The 19,802-nt window shown below is 40.0% G+C and overlaps 1 protein-coding gene across 5 annotated transcripts in view; it reads right to left on the bottom strand.

Annotated features, from left to right (window-relative positions):
- Nucleotides 1–1,388: 1,388 nt before the first annotated feature.
- The window catches only part of kcnip4a (potassium voltage-gated channel interacting protein 4a), a gene marked incomplete at both ends in the record, with an annotated part of 134,540 nt that continues 116,126 nt past the window's right edge, over nt 1,389–19,802 (bottom strand). For 4 of the 5 annotated variants that reach the window (XM_083666708.1, XM_083666711.1, XM_083666710.1 and 1 more), the window contains 7 exons: nt 1,389–1,436; nt 1,546–1,608; nt 1,910–2,014; nt 2,380–2,487; nt 3,780–3,850; nt 4,839–4,908; nt 11,934–12,058. In XM_083666708.1, the coding sequence (XP_083522834.1) occupies nt 1,389–1,436; nt 1,546–1,608; nt 1,910–2,014; nt 2,380–2,487; nt 3,780–3,850; nt 4,839–4,908; nt 11,934–12,058 (590 nt within the window). Of the gene's footprint in view, nt 1,437–1,545; nt 1,609–1,909; nt 2,015–2,379; nt 2,488–3,779; nt 3,851–4,838; nt 4,909–11,933; nt 12,059–13,431; nt 13,538–19,802 lie in introns of all 5 variants that reach the window. The other variant, XM_083666707.1, reaches the window with a different exon arrangement.

Here is a 19,802-nt window from a genome sequence, read left to right as displayed (position 1 = left end):
TTCAGGATCTGATTTGATACAGCTCATAATTGGCTATATTGACAAACTATTGGTGATGAAATTAAATTAAATATTCAAGTTAGATGCACAAAGATATTTCTCAATACTTCCTGTTTACTGGCATGGGTTTCAGAATACATTCCGGGAAATGTTTACATTGTAATTATGTAATCACCATGTAATTATACCAATTAAGGTAGTAGTTGGTGGATATGGTATAAAACGTGGAAGCACTTACAGCACAGAGGCACTATCTTGCTCAAGTCCATTTTACTTTCACCAGTCCAGTCATTTGAGATGAACGAGTATGACAGAGTTAGATTTTTGGAACTGTGTGTTGCAGTGAGATTGGGAGTGAGGGGCCCATCTGCTATCCAGCATGCCTTGTGCCTGCTCACATTTTGGGCCAATCAGTGCGCTAATCAGAGTCAGCAGGGCCGATCAGTTCTTACTTGCAACTGGACACATGCCCAAAACAAGAGAAAGGAAAACAGAGGACAACACAATTTGACTGAATGCAGTGTTAACATTTGCTTAGGCCTACAGTTTCACCCAGTGACTCTCATCAACAACAGTGATAAACATACATACATACTTGATGACCACAAATTCACCCAAGAGTGAGATTCTGCTTAATACTGCGCACCTGATTATCATGTCTACAAAGACACTCATATAATATATAAATAAAACAAAACACAAACTTTCATCCTAGAGTAAACTGCAAAAATAGTGCTTCAAAACATGAATGGAAACATCAACAGGATACATGACCTCTCTACAGGGAAATATACAGATGTATTGTAAGATTAAATGAAATGCATTTAAAGCAGCGTAACCTTGTGACAAGACGTCATCTCATAATCGTATACTTGTGGTATGTACAGTGTACCTCTGTTGATGTTCCTCACCCTCTGACTGGACATCAACATCTATTCTGGAGTGCATTCTCATTATAGTTGGCAAGTAAACATGAACAAAGTGAAAATTCCTAATAGATTTTGTATCTATAGTATATACAGTTTTAAAAATGGTACAATATCTGATTGTTATCATTTTACAAGGAGAGCAAACAATGGACTGTAGTGGTTGGAAACATTGTAGTGGTATGAACATTCTGGAATTCTGAGTCCACTTTGTTGACACAGTTACTTATTTTTTAATCCAAGGAACAAGATTATCATCATATCAAATCGAAAAGAGTTGAAAAGAAAAGATGAATAAGTTTTGCACAGATGCTATTTCAGAATGTTTGTACCATTTTGTTTATTTGTTGTGGCCCACTGTTATGGACAACACTTTTCTACGATCAAACACGCAATTCAGCTGTTGAAGTTGGTATGTTGAAGTTGAAGGTCTTGTCCAGAGCTCTCATGGTCAGCTCTGAGTTAAATTACATTTTCAAAAAGCTGCATTGATCTCATGATATTCTCATCCTGTGGACAAAGAACATATTTTTCATTTACTGAAACCATCATTACAACATGAACGGTTGAGATATATTGTTGTATGAATCACTGCATTCATCCGGATAGAGGAACTCACATTTTGGCAGCAGTCAATAAACTCGTCTATGGTTACCACTCCATCCTTATTTTTATCCATCTTCTGTTGGTCAGGAACAGCAGAGGAAACAGAAAAAACATGTCAAGTACAGTATACTGTAAACTATCATTTATACTGTAAACTATCATTTATACTGTATGAGAGTGTGTAAACCACATGTAAAGATAAGTTACAGTATGACATCATCATTTGAATCACTTAAAACGTAGGCCTACTCAAGGCTTCCTCATATCTTCAGTACTATCTACAGGCATTTAACTAAGGGTCCCTTACAGAAATGTTGCTTGTTAAGATCATGTTATAATTTTGGTAACATGTAAGGAACTTCAAACAAAAAATGTACCTGAAAAAATATCTCCACATGTTGTCGAGGCGTCTCCTCTTTGAGTATGGGATATGTGCATTTCCCCATCATGTCGTAGATAGCCTTCATGATGTCTAGCATTTCCTTTAAGACAAAACATAAACATACTGGTTAGAGCTAAGAAATGCATTCACACAGTGAATACATACATACACAACATTGAAAAAGCAAGGGTTCATTTCATGTAATGCAATTAGTCTCTATCTATGTCTGCTAATGTGTAGGCATTGTTTCAGTCTTATTATCTACATACTATACATGTACATTATTTCATACTACTCATGTTATAATCAATAACAGTTAGTAGTGCATACATTACCTCTTAACATTACTAGCAATATAATTAATATCTGAATCCATCCGGGGTAGGGTTAGTGTATCCATATACCATATATGTACACAGCAAACTGAAACATTAATTGTTTCAAGATGTACAGTATTGTAGGTACCTCTTTAGTGATATATCCGTCCTTGTTAATATCATACAGATTAAATGCCCAGTTGAGCTTCTCCTGAACTGAGCCTCGGAGGAGAATAGAGAGACCCATTACAAAGTCCTATAATAAAAAGAAATAAGACCCATTAGACCCATTATACCCACTTGGACCTTTGGGAAATATCATGCTCAGTACAGTAGGTATCATAACTATAAAATCGATATGCTAATATAGTTATATCATAGCATAGTGCACTAAAACCATTTGGTATTGTCTGAAAGCATCCCACAGTCAACCTGAATGCATTAATATGAACATAACAGACAATTACATAGATCTTAACTTAGATTTAACTTTTGCTTTGGGCTACCTTATCAAACACAGCATGGTTCTCTTTCAGTCGACTTGGTACGACCCCTCACTATGGGACACGCACTGTGTACCTGTTTGCTGAAACACTATTAAATAATTCCTGTACAGGCTGAGGATGCTTGCAGGCACGTAGCCCCACCTAGTGCCCATCCTATAAAGGCTCATTCATAGCATTCATTTATTCTCCCTCATCCTCTTCAGAGAACCTAGGTTACACTCGTAACCCCTAGTGGATTAACCCCCCTGGATTATTGTGAAGGTATGCCTGAGGGTGATACAGTAGTCTTAGACACTGTAGGCCTATGTTACATAGGTAACTTTAGTCTAGAGCGATGACAACATATCTGTGTTGTTAAGCAAGATTTTACTCTTCATTAATATTAAATTTAATCTATCTATACATTTATTTTTTTACATTTAGCAGAAGCTTTTATCCAAAACGATTTACAACAAGTACATTTGACATCAGTATAGATGATGATCAGTACAAATCTATGCTAGGACCAGGGGCCATTGGCAGTCACAATGCTAGAAGATACTATGCTATACCTATATGTGTGCTCGAGGATCTGTTGGACTCAATTTGAAGTGAAGTTTCAGGGTTATCGAATGTGTAATAAAGCTTCTAACAACTTCTAAAACCTCAAGTTTCTTCTGTACAATGTTCTACATCAGCCCATGGGGTAGAAAAGATAACCATGAGAGGAATGCGAATAGCTGCTTTGGACAACAAATAAAATGACACACACTTGAATCACTCATCTTAGAAATGTTTTCAGAAATATACAGTTCAAAGATACATAGTAGGTTCTGAAAGTAGTTACCTAGCATACTTGAATAGTGTGAAAATAGTATGATTTCAGTCAATTGATATGAGTAATTGGTTGAAATGAAACCTACCAATACTGTACATACGCAGTGATTGTCCGGGATTGGAAGAAACCATCGTAGACTGATGTGCCACCATAAAAGACCAAAACAGCTATGAAATATGTCTATGTATGTCACTGATGAATGATCACGAATACACAATAACTTACCTCAAAACTCACAGATCCATTGTGATCTGTGTCAAATGCGTTGAACAGAAAATGTGCATATGTTGACGCGTCTGCAATAATAAATTCACATTCAGTCAATCACTTCAATGACTCAAGTCCCAAACTCAATTTACACCAACAATACAGATGCCTAATCTTTCAGCTTATTTGTTTGACATGAAAGTCATAGTAAGAAAACAGAAAACATAGAAGTTCAGTTAGAGAGAGAGGATTTGTTTTTATTTCATCATTGTTTTCACAGAGGCAGGCCGTTAGCAAGTGTTATCGCTTGCTTTCATTCTCACTCTGTTCTCATTGTTTTGTTGTTAGTCTCAGGTAGAGCAGTAATCCTCACACAGCTATGAAAATATCCTTAGGCTACATAAACTCAGGTGTGTAAGTGTGTGTGTATTCACCTCTCTCTCTACTGTGTGAGGATTTTCATAGCGAAGATTATCTTCATAATTATTCCTGTGTGTGTCCTGTGTGTTTGTGTGTGTATGTGTTTGTGTGTGTGTGTGTGTGTGTGTGTGTGTGTGTGTGTGTGTGTTTGTATGTGTGTGTGTGTGTGTGTGTTTGATGGATGATAATAGTGCGATAAAGTGTTCTGAATGCACTGTGTTAGCCTTGACTTTGTTTTGTTTTGTTGAACAGTAAAGTTGTCAGGCCATCGAACACAAGGGCACTAGCAAAAACCGATTGTGATTTGATGCACCAAATCACATCATTACAATAGGCTGCTTCTTCAATTAGTGTCACACAAATCAAGGTGATACAAAAGACCCAGCTATTGCACAATAACAAGCAGCATTGCTGCTTATAAAGACAATACTGTACTTCACTCTCAGTTGTGAATAGTGGTCCTAAAGAAGGAAATTCAGCAATTTGGGGTTATTGTAGTGGTAGGCAGGTCTGCTCAGTGAGTTTACAATAAAACCAACAACCTTATAAAGGGTTTCTAGTGGCCTCATTTTCTGGTGGCTTAATTGAAAACAAAATAGGTCATGGGGGGCATGGACATGAACATTCTGCCCTACATCACATCACATGTCAACATACCTCCCTGTGGGAAGAACTGGGAGTAGATGTCTTTAAAGGTTTCTTCATTGACCACACCACTGGGGCATTCCTAGAAGAAAAGAGGAGATAAATATAACTTCACATTCATTAAAGGTGTCTCAAGTAATGCACATTACTAAAAGCTAGTTGATTAGTCTTAGCTTCAGGCCACAGAAGTATTCCAACCGATACAAGCAATACCTGAGTCCTCCAACAAGTCAAACCATACTGCAAGAAGTCGGAAAAGCAATCCATGCAACTGCAGAGAAAGGACTGATTTAATTAAAATAATGCAGTTGATTCAGCTTCAAATGTGTATGGCTACCACAGACACATTTAAAGGCTCATATTTCATTCAGTGCCTGGACGCTCCAAGTGATTCTCAAACCATATTTGATAGATGATAGCCCATTCAATTTCCAAGAATTTTGAATTCCAAGAATAAAGAAAAATGCAAGCCAAGCTGTGATGTATTTCTCGTCCCGGACGCATTTAAATTCATCAGTCAGTGGTTGTTCATTCAATATAATATACTTATGCAATGCCTCAAAAAGCTCATTGTGGTTTCTTTTCAGAAAGACAACCAAAGCAAGGAGTTAGGGCATAACGTGATGTGTTGAGGCTGGAGAGCAGCCTCTCTGAGGAAGCTTTTCAATATCTGCTTGTTAATAGCATTCATTCACACTATCCGGCTATTCAATTTTGGGAGTGCATTTTTCACTACAGGGGAAATGGCTCACTCTTGCTGATATTCTCTCAACCGAGAGGTACATGGAATTGTCTTCCCTGTAACATCCCATCCTGTGCATTAGTGTTGGTTGTCTTTGTTTTTGTTATTCATTTATTTCCTGTTTTACTCACGTTGTTTTTAATTTCTGTCAGTTTGTTATCTGCTCTTGTGTGTTTTCCCACTAGTGTGATTGTCTGCCCCGCCCCGATTGATTTCACCTGTTCCTTACCATCATTCCCTGTGTATACAGTATAGTCTGTATGTGCCTCAGTTTCGTTGCCAATTCGTTTATTGTGCCTCTATATCAATACGTCCCATAATCTCCCTAGTGTCTAGTTTTTTCATGGTTATTGATCTTTGAGTGCTGTTTTTGACTTCGCCTTTTTGGCTTCTCTCTGTTGGACTATCTGCCTGCATCTCGGATATGATTACCTGTGTACCGTTTTCTGTTTTGCCTACCCCTTTCTGGATATACGCAACCGATTGACTGCCCCCATGTGTGCCAAACCTTTTTCTAGTAAATACTATTCTTTTGGATCAAGCATTATATTCACTCATTATTCAACTACTGAATGAATCTGCATGCCCTTGATTAGGTGTGTTAGTGTGCTAGGTTAGGACAAAAATGTATACACTACCAATGCGTTGTTACGGAAAAGAGCTAGAGCTGGGGCGTTCAGTGGCGTAACACACTAAGGCGCATACCATATCATCGCAAGGTCCCTGGTTTGATTCCGGCCATTGACATATCCCGCATGTCATCCCTCCTCTCTCTCACCCATCCTTCCTGTCAGTCTCTACTATCTCTATTCCAATAAAGCAGAAATGCCCTAAAACATATAGAAAAAGAGCTAAAACTTTTATTAGTATGTTATTATATTATGTTATTATATTATTTTGTTATGAAACATATCCAACAAAAGAACCTTGCCCTAATGCTTATACATTCCCAAAATATTTGACAGTGTAATTGAGTGAAACACAATTAAACCACAAAACAATGAGAGCATTTTATGAGTGTAAGCCATTAGGAAATGTTTGTCAGGGAAAATACACTATCAATCAGTTGGTACAGTAGCATTTTTCATGTATCAGAGCAAAACTATCACACATGCGTATCAGATGCATTAGGATTGCCATTATCAAGCATGGATGAGTGTAGTAAAAAGTGAGCATGTATGACCCATTATCCCTGAAAGAAAATGTCTGTAAATGTGTTGCTTTTTGCCAATGTGACTTCAAATGAATGATGTCTCATTTGATTATAAAAGGGACACAAATTGATTGCTTGCTCAAGACGCCATATGGCAAATGGGACTTAACAAACCTCTGTGGAATTCAACATCTGATAATTATGACATTACCCCAGTTACTGTATGTGCTAGAAAGACATTCACAGTGTACTGTATGTAGGCGAGTGCTAAATGTGTAAACACAGATGTAAAATGACACCCGTACACATTTTAAGAACCACAGGGTGCCTCAAGTAGCAAATCACATTTCCAACAGCACAACTGCAGCAAGTGGATGGGTCAGAGAGAGAGAAAGAGACATCGAAAGCCATATTGATGAACAATTGACCAATTATGTGAAGGCTATCCAAGGGGACCAGATAATGGCTATTTAATGGACACGTCTAATTGGGAAGCTGCTCTCAATAGAAGTATCTAAGTGAGATACTGTATATTGAGAAATATCAGCCATTATATGGTGCATCTTGAGAGTGCTTCATAAATAATCTTCAGAGGATACAGTATTCAGGCCCAAGTCATGTTGATATCCACAGTGACATCTTGAAAAAATTATCATCTTACAAAACATCAGATTTTTTTCGGCAGTTCAGCTTGACAGCACTTAGTCTAAATTGTACACTTGCCAAAGGTCATATAGTCATATAGGCATCACTACTGTCCATGTTTGGTTTGAGAGAGGTAGAGCATATAGAGTAGAGAAATAACTTCAAACATATTTTCTTTGTACCTGAACATATCAAGATTGCTGTACAGACTTGACATTTGACACCGATGACATTTCTTCCTGAACATTTGTTGTTCCACGGAGCTACTGTTAATTAAAAGGATGTTTTGTGTTCTCGTCAACCCCCCAAACCTATTGTTTAATGAGGCAGCCTCCTAGAGTTATTAGTAATTACACACTCAAAGAATTTACAATGCTTCCTTATTTCACGTCTATTGTCTGCTAGTCACAAAACATGTTGTGTGTGTGTGTGTGTGTGTGTGTGTGTGTGTATAGATACATCTTTGATACCTGAGGGACTGTTAGACTATGACAGCTGTCAGCACTAATTGAACAAACAGCCTAAGTGGAAAAGTAATCAACTAATTTAGTGCCAAGGGTGAATAAAGTCACCCAAATTGTCAACATTTGAGAGTGCCAAGGGTGACTTTATTGACCAAACATGCATCAATTATGATCCTTCATGTTGTAGTCAATCAAAGTATTGTTGCTAGGTAAATACCACATGAAAACCACATGCTAGGTAAATACCACATAAAACTCTTGGCACTCTATAGTAGGTGGTGAGTGTTCCGGTAGTCAGTGGATTAAGAAAGGCTGGACTCCAACCACAAACTTGCTCCCTTACCCTTAATAATTCACCCTAACAAATCTGAGCAGAATAGACAGCTGAAGGCAATATGGTGATGGCCCAACCAAGCCCTAGAATAGTCTAGTAGTGTAGTTTCCATCATATTGCGTTCACACATCCTGTAATTCCTCATGATGTCATGCTGGCAAGTCATGATGGTAAGTCATGGGAAGGGAGGGAAGTGGGTTTCCATTAGGAATCAAGCCAATGACAATAAATTGCCCCAGCATCATCACATACCTTCTCATAATAATTTAAAGGCAAATACAAGAAATGCTACATTCTGTCCTCATGGTAAATGAGACATATATATAGACAGATGCAAAAGCAGGTCTGAAGAATCCCGTAGACCAAACAAACCCCATGTGATAGAGGGGAAGAAACAGATAGTTGGAAAGAGCGAGAGAGAGAGAGATAGTGTGCGTGTGAAGGAGCATAAGAGAGGGAGAGAGAGAGAGAGAGAGAGAGAGAGAGAGAGGGGAAACAGACCACTTGGTCTGTATACTTACAGACATACAGCTAGAAGGAGGACAGATTCAGTTTTACCCTCTGAAATTTCATAGAGAACATGTAGTTATGTATCATATTGCGATTTCATAGAGAACATGTAGTTACGGTTGCATTCATGGTTGTTAGAGTCAGTTCTTGAGGAGAGGTATAATGGCCTGCAGAAAATGACAGCTTAAATGCTGTGTCCTGTTTGATCCCAGACATTTTGCGCTGGATGAGGACATTTACTAGTGCACTTTCCTATTACATTTGGAGGGTGAGGGTCAGTTTATTTCACTCTTGGGGGACATACAAGTCACTGAGAGACATAAAACTCATGTGACGAGAATGGCAACCTCATAAAGCCAAATGGAAAAACTTCCAAATAATGTTGCCAGCATGTTGATGTCCTGTTAAAATTGGGCTGCAATCACCTTGATCAATGTCAATAGAGAGTATGCTATAAACTTCCAAATTGTTGTTGCATTTTTCTCTACAGTCACTGCCAGTCTCATTGAAAGTGATATGTGGTGACTCAATATATATTTGTATTAAATGTATAAGCTTGTGAAATGAACTCACAAAATCATAACTCATATTTTGTGAAAGCTAAATGCCAGGCAGGCGTGAAATTCTCTCAATGACTCATATCGAGAAAGTCGCAAAAAGAATATGGGGAAATAAACTGAATCGACTGAAAAGTTTGAACAGTGGCATTGGCATGGATGGAATTTAAAGAGTTGAGAGATGATAGCCCTGGCGATGTCCTGGATCGGAGTTGTGACAGTGGAGCAGATTCGATCAGACGTGTACATATTTGGGCATAATTTCCAGTAGTCTGAGATGATGAATAGGTCTGGCAATGTTTGAAAAAAAACAGACCTCTGTCAGACCATGGAATTTAGTGCTACACTTGAGGTCACCTCTGTACGAATTAAGTCCTGTTCAGATTAGGACAGCAAGACATGGGGCCTTTTTTGGACCATTGCTCATGAGAAACAAATCCAAACACTGACCGTTTTGTGTTATAAATGGATGACTTGTAAAGTTAGGTGTTAAAACAGACAACCTCATCCCGCCACCCACAGCTGCTCACCTTGGAGCCATTTGATTCGCTTCCAATCCTGAGACATCAAGGACACAGGGCCAAATTGCTCATAATGGGGACTGTCTGATGTGCCAGACTGTCTGGTAGGTTATAAAAGCTCTACTTTATTCTGCCCCTGTCACTGGGTCAGGGTGAGTCAGATTTCTGACCTAAGCAGTTAAGAAGAAAAGAGCTATAGACTCACTGATGGGCAAAAAGTTATTCAAAGGCTATCATTTCAAATGGGACACCTCACTCTGTCCAAGTTGGAGAGGTGCCTAACTACAGTGTCTGCCTGGCTGGAGAGTAGAAGTAGGTTTAGCTTCTCGTGAGAGAAGAAGTAACTTTAATTGAGTATGCAAAAAGTGAAAGACTGGAGAAGAATTTAACTGGGTTTTAGCGAAAGACAAGAAGAGACAATGAAAGCTCTGAAGGAAGTAGGGGAGCAGAAGGGGTTTTAAAAGCGTTTTCAATAGAAGATCCCATAGGAGGCATGCAGATCAGGCAGACTAGAGGGAGCCTCCTCAGTCATTAGAGCACTTATCACCTCCTATATGCAGTCTTCTGTGGCAGAGGGCTAATGGGTAGTTGGCTTGGCAGGGTCTCCCAGGGTCTTTGGGTACGGACCACTGGGACCAGTGCCACTTGGGATCACTGTGTCATAGGTGTGTGTGCTACCACTCCACTGCTTTTCTTCCTTTCGTCACCAGACAATTTGGGTCAAGTTAATTCTGGGTCATCTCATTATGGCTCGCACCAGAGGTGACAAAGTAGTGTTTAGAATTTATATGAGCCGTGCTAGAGATCTTTGTGTGACCTGATTGTTCATCAGTCATCTTCTAGAATGTACTTGATGTATGACCCAATTGTTCCTTGAGTAGTCTAGAATAAGCACAGAAAAATTGCTTTAAAAAGCATTTAATGAACGGGAGTCATGTGATGTAAGTAGGAAGGTCATCTTCCTAATACACAAACCAGGGGAGCAATCCTGCGGAGACATTTTGAAGCTGGCTATACCATGTGGCCAGGGGAAGAACTGCAGAGCACTGAGGTGGCTGGTGCCAAAAAGCGTGTTTCCCATCCCTACACCCATGTTAAAGTTTGTATTGCATCTGGCCAAATAAGATGGTTTCTAATATGTCCTACTATCATATGCAGTATTCTTTTTTTTCATAGCCCACAATCCATGTCAGAAGCATATTTGTTGAAAGCATGTCACAAGCATGCACGCACGTCAAATGTGCGTGTGTCGGTGAGTACCTGAACGTGATTCAGGTCAGAAAATCGCTGAAACGTGCCTCTACTTTAGCAATGGAGTGCGCCTGCGTTGGTGCCACCAATCAGATGATGCTATGGCAGCTACCATTAACAGCATTTCATGGATTCACTGCCCTAATCGCATCTCTCATAGGAATCCATTGGTAGGTCAGTAGTTCACTTTAACCAGTCATTTATACACTCACCAAACACTTTATTAGGAACACCTGTACACCTTCTCATGGTGGAGGTGGTGTAATGGTGTGGGGAATGTTTTCTTGGCACACTTTGGGCCTGTTAATACCAATCAATCATCGCTTGAATGCCACAGCCTATTTGAGTATTGTTGCTGATCATGTGCATCCCTTCATGGCCACAATTTACCCATCTTCTAATGGCTACTTCCAGCATGATAATGCACCATGTCACAAAGCAAAAGTCGTCTCAAACTGGTTTCATGAACATGACAATGAGTTCAGTGTTCTTCAGTGGCCTTCCCAGTCACCAGATCTGAATCCAATAGAACACCTTTGGGATGTGGTAGAACAGGAGATTCACAACTTGAAAGTGCATGAAATGCGTGATGCAATCATGTCATCATGGACCAGAATCTCAAAGGAATGTTTCCAACATCTTGTGGAATCAATGCCACGAAGAATTGAGGCTGTTTTGAGAGCAAAGGGAGGCCCTACCCAGTATTAGTATTGTGCAATAAAGTGCTCGGTGAGTGTATATTATAAATAACATAAACGATACGAGACAGCGGACTATGATTCAACGCCATGTAATCCATATGAGGGGAAAACAATGAATGAAATAAAACTTCAACTAAATCCTATCTCGTTTGAGTATGTATATAGTGTAGAGCAAGAGAAAATCTTAATTTGCAATTTTGTTGGTTTCATGGTGACCCGTGACACTTACGTTCTTGAAGCCGCGGTACAGGATCTGAAGCTCCTTGCGGGAAAAGCTGGTCTGGGCCTCCAGTTGCTCCAGGCCCTCAGGGCGATGGCGAACTGTCGATAGCTCCAACTCATCCTCCACGCTGTCTAGAGAGGAGAAGAGCAACATCAGTCTCACATGCGCACAGCACAAAAGCACCCTTTTTTCACATCGCTCTCACACAAACACTCTGGCTCATACACACACCTGAGGTATTACAGCGTCTCTCCACACCTCATTAGCCCTGAGTCCTCTCGTGGATCACGGCCACAAGGCCACAACTCCTCTCAAACCACATTAACCTGCTTAAATGGAGCTGGGGCCAGAGTGTGTGTGTGTGTGTGTGTGTGTGTGTGTGTGTGTGTGTGTGTGTGTGTGTGTGAGAGAGAGAGAGACTGAGTATAAGCAAGTGTGTGTGTGTGTGTGTGTGTGTGTGTGCGCGTGTGTGTGTGTGTGTGTGTGTGTGTGTGTGTGTGTGTGTGTGTGTGTGTGTGTTAAGGGTGGGGAGGGGTGCTTTAAATGCTGTCAATTTCTCTCTTCATCAGAATGCAACAATTAAATCACTGTATAATTTTAACTTTCAAGTAAAGTAAATCAATCACACACAAATATCTTAATGAGTGCATCCACTGAGCATGTATGTTCTCTACACAATGTAATACTACAGTACAAAGGCAATTTGTCAACAGAGCAATGGGGTCAGCTTCTGCATGACGCTAGCTTGTGGGTCATTATGGCTCCTGAACAGTGGATGATGGAGGGGATTCACAGGAGATACTCCGATCCCCAAGGGACACTTACACAATCTGCCAGACACCTCAGATTAATTAATAATCTATTTCAACCAATGTATGTCTACACATAAAGATATACATATATATACTGTTCTATGTGTCTAAATATATTGTCATGATTATTATGGCATCATCACAAAGAGATTGAATTATATGTTGATTAATAGATGATACCGGACTCATAGGTACATAGTAGAGTGTTGGGCATGTGAGACTGAGGTTTACCATACTGTTTAATGTTATAGAAATGTGATTTTTACCAAACATTTATCTCTTTTGACATTTGGAGAGCTCATTCTACAGGTTGAAATTATTTTGAAAACCAGGGAATAGCTTCTACTATAAAAGTCCCACATTCTTGAAGAGATTCCTTGTCTCTCGCTAGCCACAGGACACTGGGGAACCAGCAAAGCAGGAATCAGTGGTTTGTGGCACTCCTAATAGTATCATAACTGAGGCTGGAAGACGACAAGCAGCAGGTGCATCAGATGCAAAAGCAGGTCTGAAGAATCCTGTAGAACAAACAAACCCCATGTGATAGAGGGGAAGAAACAGTTAATTGAGAAATAGAGAACGAGAGAGAGAAAGAGAGAGAGGGAGAGTGTATGAAGGAGCATCAGAGATAGACCAGAGAGAGAGAGAGAGAGAGGTGTTCGTTCTGAGAGTGAGTCTTGAAAGAGAACCACTTGCTTTGGTCACTGGCAGATGGCTTTTTGGCACTGGAGCACGGAAAAAGCTTCATGAGCCGAGCTCTGACGCCACGCCTGTGGCTGTTCTGGGGATAGACGTAACCTAGGAGATACAGTATGAGTGTCACATTTACCCAGATGAGCGGTGGCTGCAAAGCATGCTGGAAGAGTGAAACGGGAGGCGTGGGGGATTACAGAAAAGGGGGGGGGGGGGTTTAGTGGGTCACAAAGGACTTCTGGACACTGTAACAAAAAACCTTTCTCAGGACAACAATGTGAGCAAAGTCCACTAAATGTGGACAAGGAAAGAATGCATCTGATGTTACATCTATTCAGAAGTGACCTGTATGAGCTGGATATGTATGACTGTTAGTGGGTAACCAATGTTGAGACACAAAAAAAACAAAGCTTAAAGCCAATCAGCATGCACCTTAGAGAACAAGCTCCAGGAATACAGGGCAAACACTGAAACCTGACATTGTTTCAATTTAAATTTCAATAACGCTTTTGAAATTCACAAAGTCTTGTATAGACATCCACTACTCAGCAGTTAACCATGTGTTGCTGTAATATCACCTGCTCGGAAGCAATCAGTCACTATGTAACATTACTTATTAATAAACTGTATCCTAGAATGGGGTCATCACCGTAAAAGGGAGCTTTGAATATGATATGGAACATATGACCTCAGGTCAGGGTGCAATCCAATACGTCATCATCTCTACACTAATTTCACACACAGCCAAGCATATCATTTTACAAAAGCCCCAGGTCTGTGTTATACCTGCCACTGTGACCAATATTGTACATGACTACTGGACTGTGCAATGTTCACTGTAGCCCACTTTCATAAATACTTTGTAGCAAAAGCATTGTATATCAAAACAATTTCTATCCACTTTAAAGGGGCTACAATCGTCAAACGTATTGGTATTGCCTGTAATACAATTACCATAAGCATGATTTATTTAGTCCTCTAATGGCATTCCTTAAATAGGAAAGTCTTTAAATAAGAAGCTAAGGGTCCTATCTTATGCTCAAGGCAGTGGTTAAAGATGTAGTGAAGAGTGTTAATGTCGGTGTGGGCGAAATTAAAGCTAGAATGCTGTGAGTTGCTCGTCTCTCACACTAAACCTTGTAATTACAAGACAGCTTTGATGTTGGGTATAAAGAGTAATGTCGATGAAAGAGAGCTGCATGTTTGTGAATAACACTTTGTGAGGAATTCAGACACTGACAAACTGTAGTTGGGAGCTCTGAGGTGGAAATGAGGCTTCACAACCTGGGGTTTAATGTACTGTACAGGTATAGAGCTAGAATGATTCTATATGCCAAGTATTGTAGCGAAGGTTATTTAGAAAATGTTGCCCTGGTGGGTAGCCCTGCCTGAGAAAACAAGTGTTACCCTTGGACCTTGAGGATGTCCTCCTGGTCTAATGGTAGACGATTGGGTCTTCCATGTGGGAGACCAATATTAAAACCCTGTCTGTTCTACACACAATATTTCTACCTGAATATTCTGAGACATTGCACCCTCCCCAGTAAGCCCTACCTATATGACTGACATTGGAAAAGGCATTGATAAAAATCCTGCACTCTCTTCTGACAAAACAATAAAAAGGGCAGTGTAATTCATGCCCTTTAATAGTTGTGGCATAGATAGTCATAAGGACAGTTGATGCTATGTTAGCAACCTGATCTCATGCCCATAGGGACGCATGTTCGATTGTTCATGCCTCAGAATACGACCAATGTTTACGCATGCTTGACCACTTGAATTACGAATTGTGTGGCGGTTAGGCAGTGTAAGGCATTAACTTTGAGTGGTTAAAGTTAGGGTAAGTGGTAGGGGAAGGCATTAACAAATATTAGCATAAGCAACAAGAATTAGCAATAATTAGCACAAAAAAAAAGTTGCTGCCTCCACCACCACCAACCTCCTTAGTTAGGTAAACATTAGTTAGCATACCTAAACATTGGTCATTTTCTGTGACATGAACAATTGGAACATGCGTCTGTATCTCGGGGTGAGCAGGTTGATGTCAGACATATGGGCTCTTGCTATTGTCATCCATTCCTGTTTTCCACAATGACACACACATGACTGCTGGCAAGGATAGGTCAGTGTCCTCACAAAAGACTGAATGGGGTGTTGGCAGTCAGGAGCTGGGGGAGAACACATCAGAATCATTAAAGGGAGAAAATAGATAACCGGGTAAGCTTGGAAATCAGGGACACAAGTGGAACACACATTTAGGAATCCACATGGGCACATTGTGATGTTTTCTGGAGCTGGGCAGTGAGCAGCTGGGTACAGAGGACAAGGCTGTTGTCCTAAGTGGAATAATTTAGGTCTTGAGTGACACAGTCCTTAATCAACCAGGAAAAGAGCATGCCGCCAGAGTGTCTGGATTAATACATGCCCTTTGTTCCTTTATTGACTAAATGGAAGTGATATGTCATAATATAGGAGACAGCTTTATGCCCTTCCTTACCACAGTGCATGTGAATCATTGTGGTAAGTTGACACAGTACGTCATATTATTGAATCAACGGCCCATTGTTGTTGTCCTGGCAAAAGCTTTGAGGGAGTATGGTCAAGAGGGGGACCTTTAAAATCAAAATGCAGCATAAAATCACAACGTGCACACACAGATGCTGTCATGTTGTACTTTTGCCTTCTGTGAAGAAAATCTGCCTCATTGTAGCATCCACAGCAGCAGCTCGTTAATGAATAGATTGACACTGAATTTTAAATAAGTAGCAGGTCATAATTCTCTGCAGAGCTCTTCTCAGGCATTTGACTTTGATCCAGTTCACATACTCTTCTCTCATCCAAAAGGTGGCTGCCTTGAGCATTTTGCTGTTAGTCAATACTGAGTTGTAATGAGTTCAGCACCTCTGTAAGGGTTATAGGCAAGGCAATAAATGCTCCAGCAAAACATAATTCCCATGGAACACTCTATAACTACCCTAGTACATGTACCGCAATAAAATGTGTTTTTCGGACTGGTATCCTCCAGGCAAGAGAATCGACAAAGCCACAAAAAGTGAACAGTGATGCTCTAAAAAATATATGCTGGAATATTCCCTACAGACAGAGGGCAAACAAATCAATCACATCCCAAACTGCTCAATTCCATAAATGTGTGACATTCAGGAGAGTCATTTTTCTCTGAGCTACAGAAGACCTATAAGCTATGGTGCAGTTCCCCTCAATCAATAGGATCAATGGACCGAACAACAGTTTTTAATTATTTGATGAATCCATACCATGTATAAACTTAAAGGTCTTGCGTTCATAATCAATTCATTGTTGGATAGTGTTTTGCTTTTTGCTGAAACAAACAATTTGATGAATTTTGCTGCTGCGCTTGCATGACTTATTTTTCTGCTATAAGGTAGAGGGCAGGGTAGGTAACCTTAGTCCTGAGGGACCACATGGGCTGCTGACTTTACTTAGAGTTAGTTTACATATAATCCATTATTTATCTGACAGAATTTTCCCTCACTTTGTTTATATCATAGAGTATTAGAAGCTTATTCTAATTTCTGATATATTGTGAACTACTTGTAGGAAAGGCAAAAGCTTATTCCCTTAGACAATGACTTACAAGATGAGGTATGAAAACGTTTATTAATCACCTCTCCTGAACCTTGGTTCCTGGATAGAGTGTATTGTACAACTATTCACCAACTGACCTATATTATCAGTGCATGGTCTGAAAAAATAAAACACAGCTATTGTTTCTCATGTTGAGGTCTTACCCTCCAGTGTGAGTAAGCATCAGATTCGAGACATTATGTTAGCTCTGTGGCGTCTACGAGCCAGAACGCAGAAACCAGGCCACCACTCAGAGGGACTACAACTCATCACCCAGTGACACACCTGTTAGTGTTACAGATAATAACACTCAGTGTCACACTGGATCCTTGTCAAGGGGCTCTGGCTCTTGAACCGTGCCAGGGCCATGGTTCTGTCACGATTAATGACAAGGTCGCCCTAATTACCCTCACTTTTTTGACCTCACCAGATCCAGAATGTCAGGTGACTGGCAGTCTGGTCATTAACGGAAAGGAACCCCCTTCCCCCAGGTGACCCTAACCCTTTGAATAATGGAGGAGCTGGCGTCATTTGCCGGTGACCATACCATACAGTATCATACACACTATACATCCTAACATAAAACTCACAGCTAAAAACATTTCCACAATCCTTGGAAATGGAAATTCATAATGAACAGTCTCTTGAGATGGGCAAGATAAATGACAATGATCAGCCCTGAAACAGACGTCGGGTTCACAAGAATGCAATGGACCTCTTGCTTCTGCCCTATGAATAAAACTAAAAACCAGTGTGAACCAACTCTGTGTTGTGTCCTCTCTGCAAATGACACATCACAGCCCACTCCAGTTGACTTAGTAAACCCTGAGCCAAACTCTACACTGATCGTATCTCTACCTATACCCACTCCTTATATAGTCTGCACTGGGGCTTGGCTCTCATGTTCATGGAAAATGAATATTCTGTTTTTTTGTGTGAATACCAGAACAGTTACAACATCTGTCCAGTCAATATCTATGGCAGACACAGGTCTGAAAACATGCCAAATGTGACAAATTAATGAGTGAGAACGTGCCCTGCAGGCACTGATCCTGTCAGGGAAACAACGTCACCACAGCATCGGGGGAACATTATTGCTACAGAGTGTTATGGGTCCAGACTGTCGCCAGGTGTAATGTATTTCTCCCCATGCTCTCATCTGAACTGTATAATAGTCAGGACAAGGGGACTGCTAGCTCCTGCAATGAGAACCACAGTGACCCAGAGAGGGTCACACATCAAAGTCAGATGTTATTGCATAACATTCACATCATGGAGGTTTTACTTTACCTAGAGCAACATCTAACACATCTCATGATGTTTGCACCCTCAGAAATCTGAAAGTCTACTCTACTGCATTATTGCACCCTACATTTCACCTTCCAGGGATACTCCTTCAAAGCAGAAGTAATCAATGAATCAGTGAATTGGAAAGTAACGGACAATATCATAAGGATGTCACATAAAGGCGAACATTTAAAGGATGCTATGGTAAAGTGAACTGACACGAGTTATATTCTTCAATAGTCATAGACAATCTAAAATGTTTTAATTGACCCTCTCGGGCATTAATGAGGATTACCTTAAAGTCTGGGCATAGGACACCAATTTCTATCCCGTTCTTATTTTTGAGGAGTAAAGTTAGACAGTACTAATTGATGATAATGTATAATGAGCTATGACTGGACATTCATAGTGGAAACTGATGATAGGTTATTGGTTCGTCATTACATTTATATTTTTAAACCAATTGACCTACTGAAGATCAACTCATCAGGAAAGGTTACTGCATTGATCCATCTATGTGGCAGACATGTTCATATTAATTTTGCATGAGATCAATAAATACTATAGGTGTGTGTGTGTGTGTGTGTGTGTGTGTGTGTGTGTGTGTGTGTGTGTGTGTGTGTGTGTGTGTGTGTGTGTGTGTGTGTGTCTGTCAGGGAGAGCAAATGTAAACCACTCACTGAGAACCTGGAATACACTTTGCATTTGTTATTGCAATATTTGTGGCATCTTGGCGGTGGGAGCATATGGGTCAATCCATAAATAAAGGGGCCAAAGTGTGACATCAGGGTCAAAATTTAAAAATGGGTTGATTCAAATGTGTGTATTATTTTTATGCAGTCTCATATGTGTAAGAATAAAAGTCAAGAACATCTCCTCAGGCACAATGTGCCAGTGCCTTTTCCCTGTTGCTGTTAATAGGAAAGGTGTTTTGCATGTTCCTCAACCAGGAGGTTTTTTAAACATAAAACACAGCCCCTTTAAGAAAACATTCACAGGTGAACTTGAGGATTTAAATTTTTTTTTTCAAAGAGAAAACGATTGTTGACAACATCACCTTACTTCATGAATCTGGAGTCTTGAATGGTGTAAGAGGGCAGACACCAAAAATATCTCTCTCTCACTTTCACTATTATTGATCACGTGGGTTATCACATAAGCTTGCTTTGTAGAGATGTTCATTCATAAAACCCTTGAATTAAGTGATGACTGGTAAAAATGTCACTGCTTGTTATTTCTATTTGTGTGCTCATAAGAACTGTGTTCACTGTGTAGTTACAGTGTAATTCCACAGACGCACATAACGGTACATCAACGAGCAAGGTCCAGGATTAAAGGGTTGAAGAGGTGTAATTGAATTGTTAAATGCTAAATATACATTATAAAGATGCATAATACTGCCGTACATCTACAAAAAGAGATGCCTCATGGATGTCATAAGATGTTTGCCTAATCTGTGAAGACACCAAGCATAAGA

Source organism: Argentina silus (genome assembly GCF_951799395.1).
Source record: "Argentina silus genome assembly, chromosome: 1".
Taxonomy (NCBI): Eukaryota; Metazoa; Chordata; class Actinopteri; order Argentiniformes; family Argentinidae; genus Argentina; species Argentina silus.
This window is presented reverse-complemented; position numbering and strand designations above follow the sequence as displayed.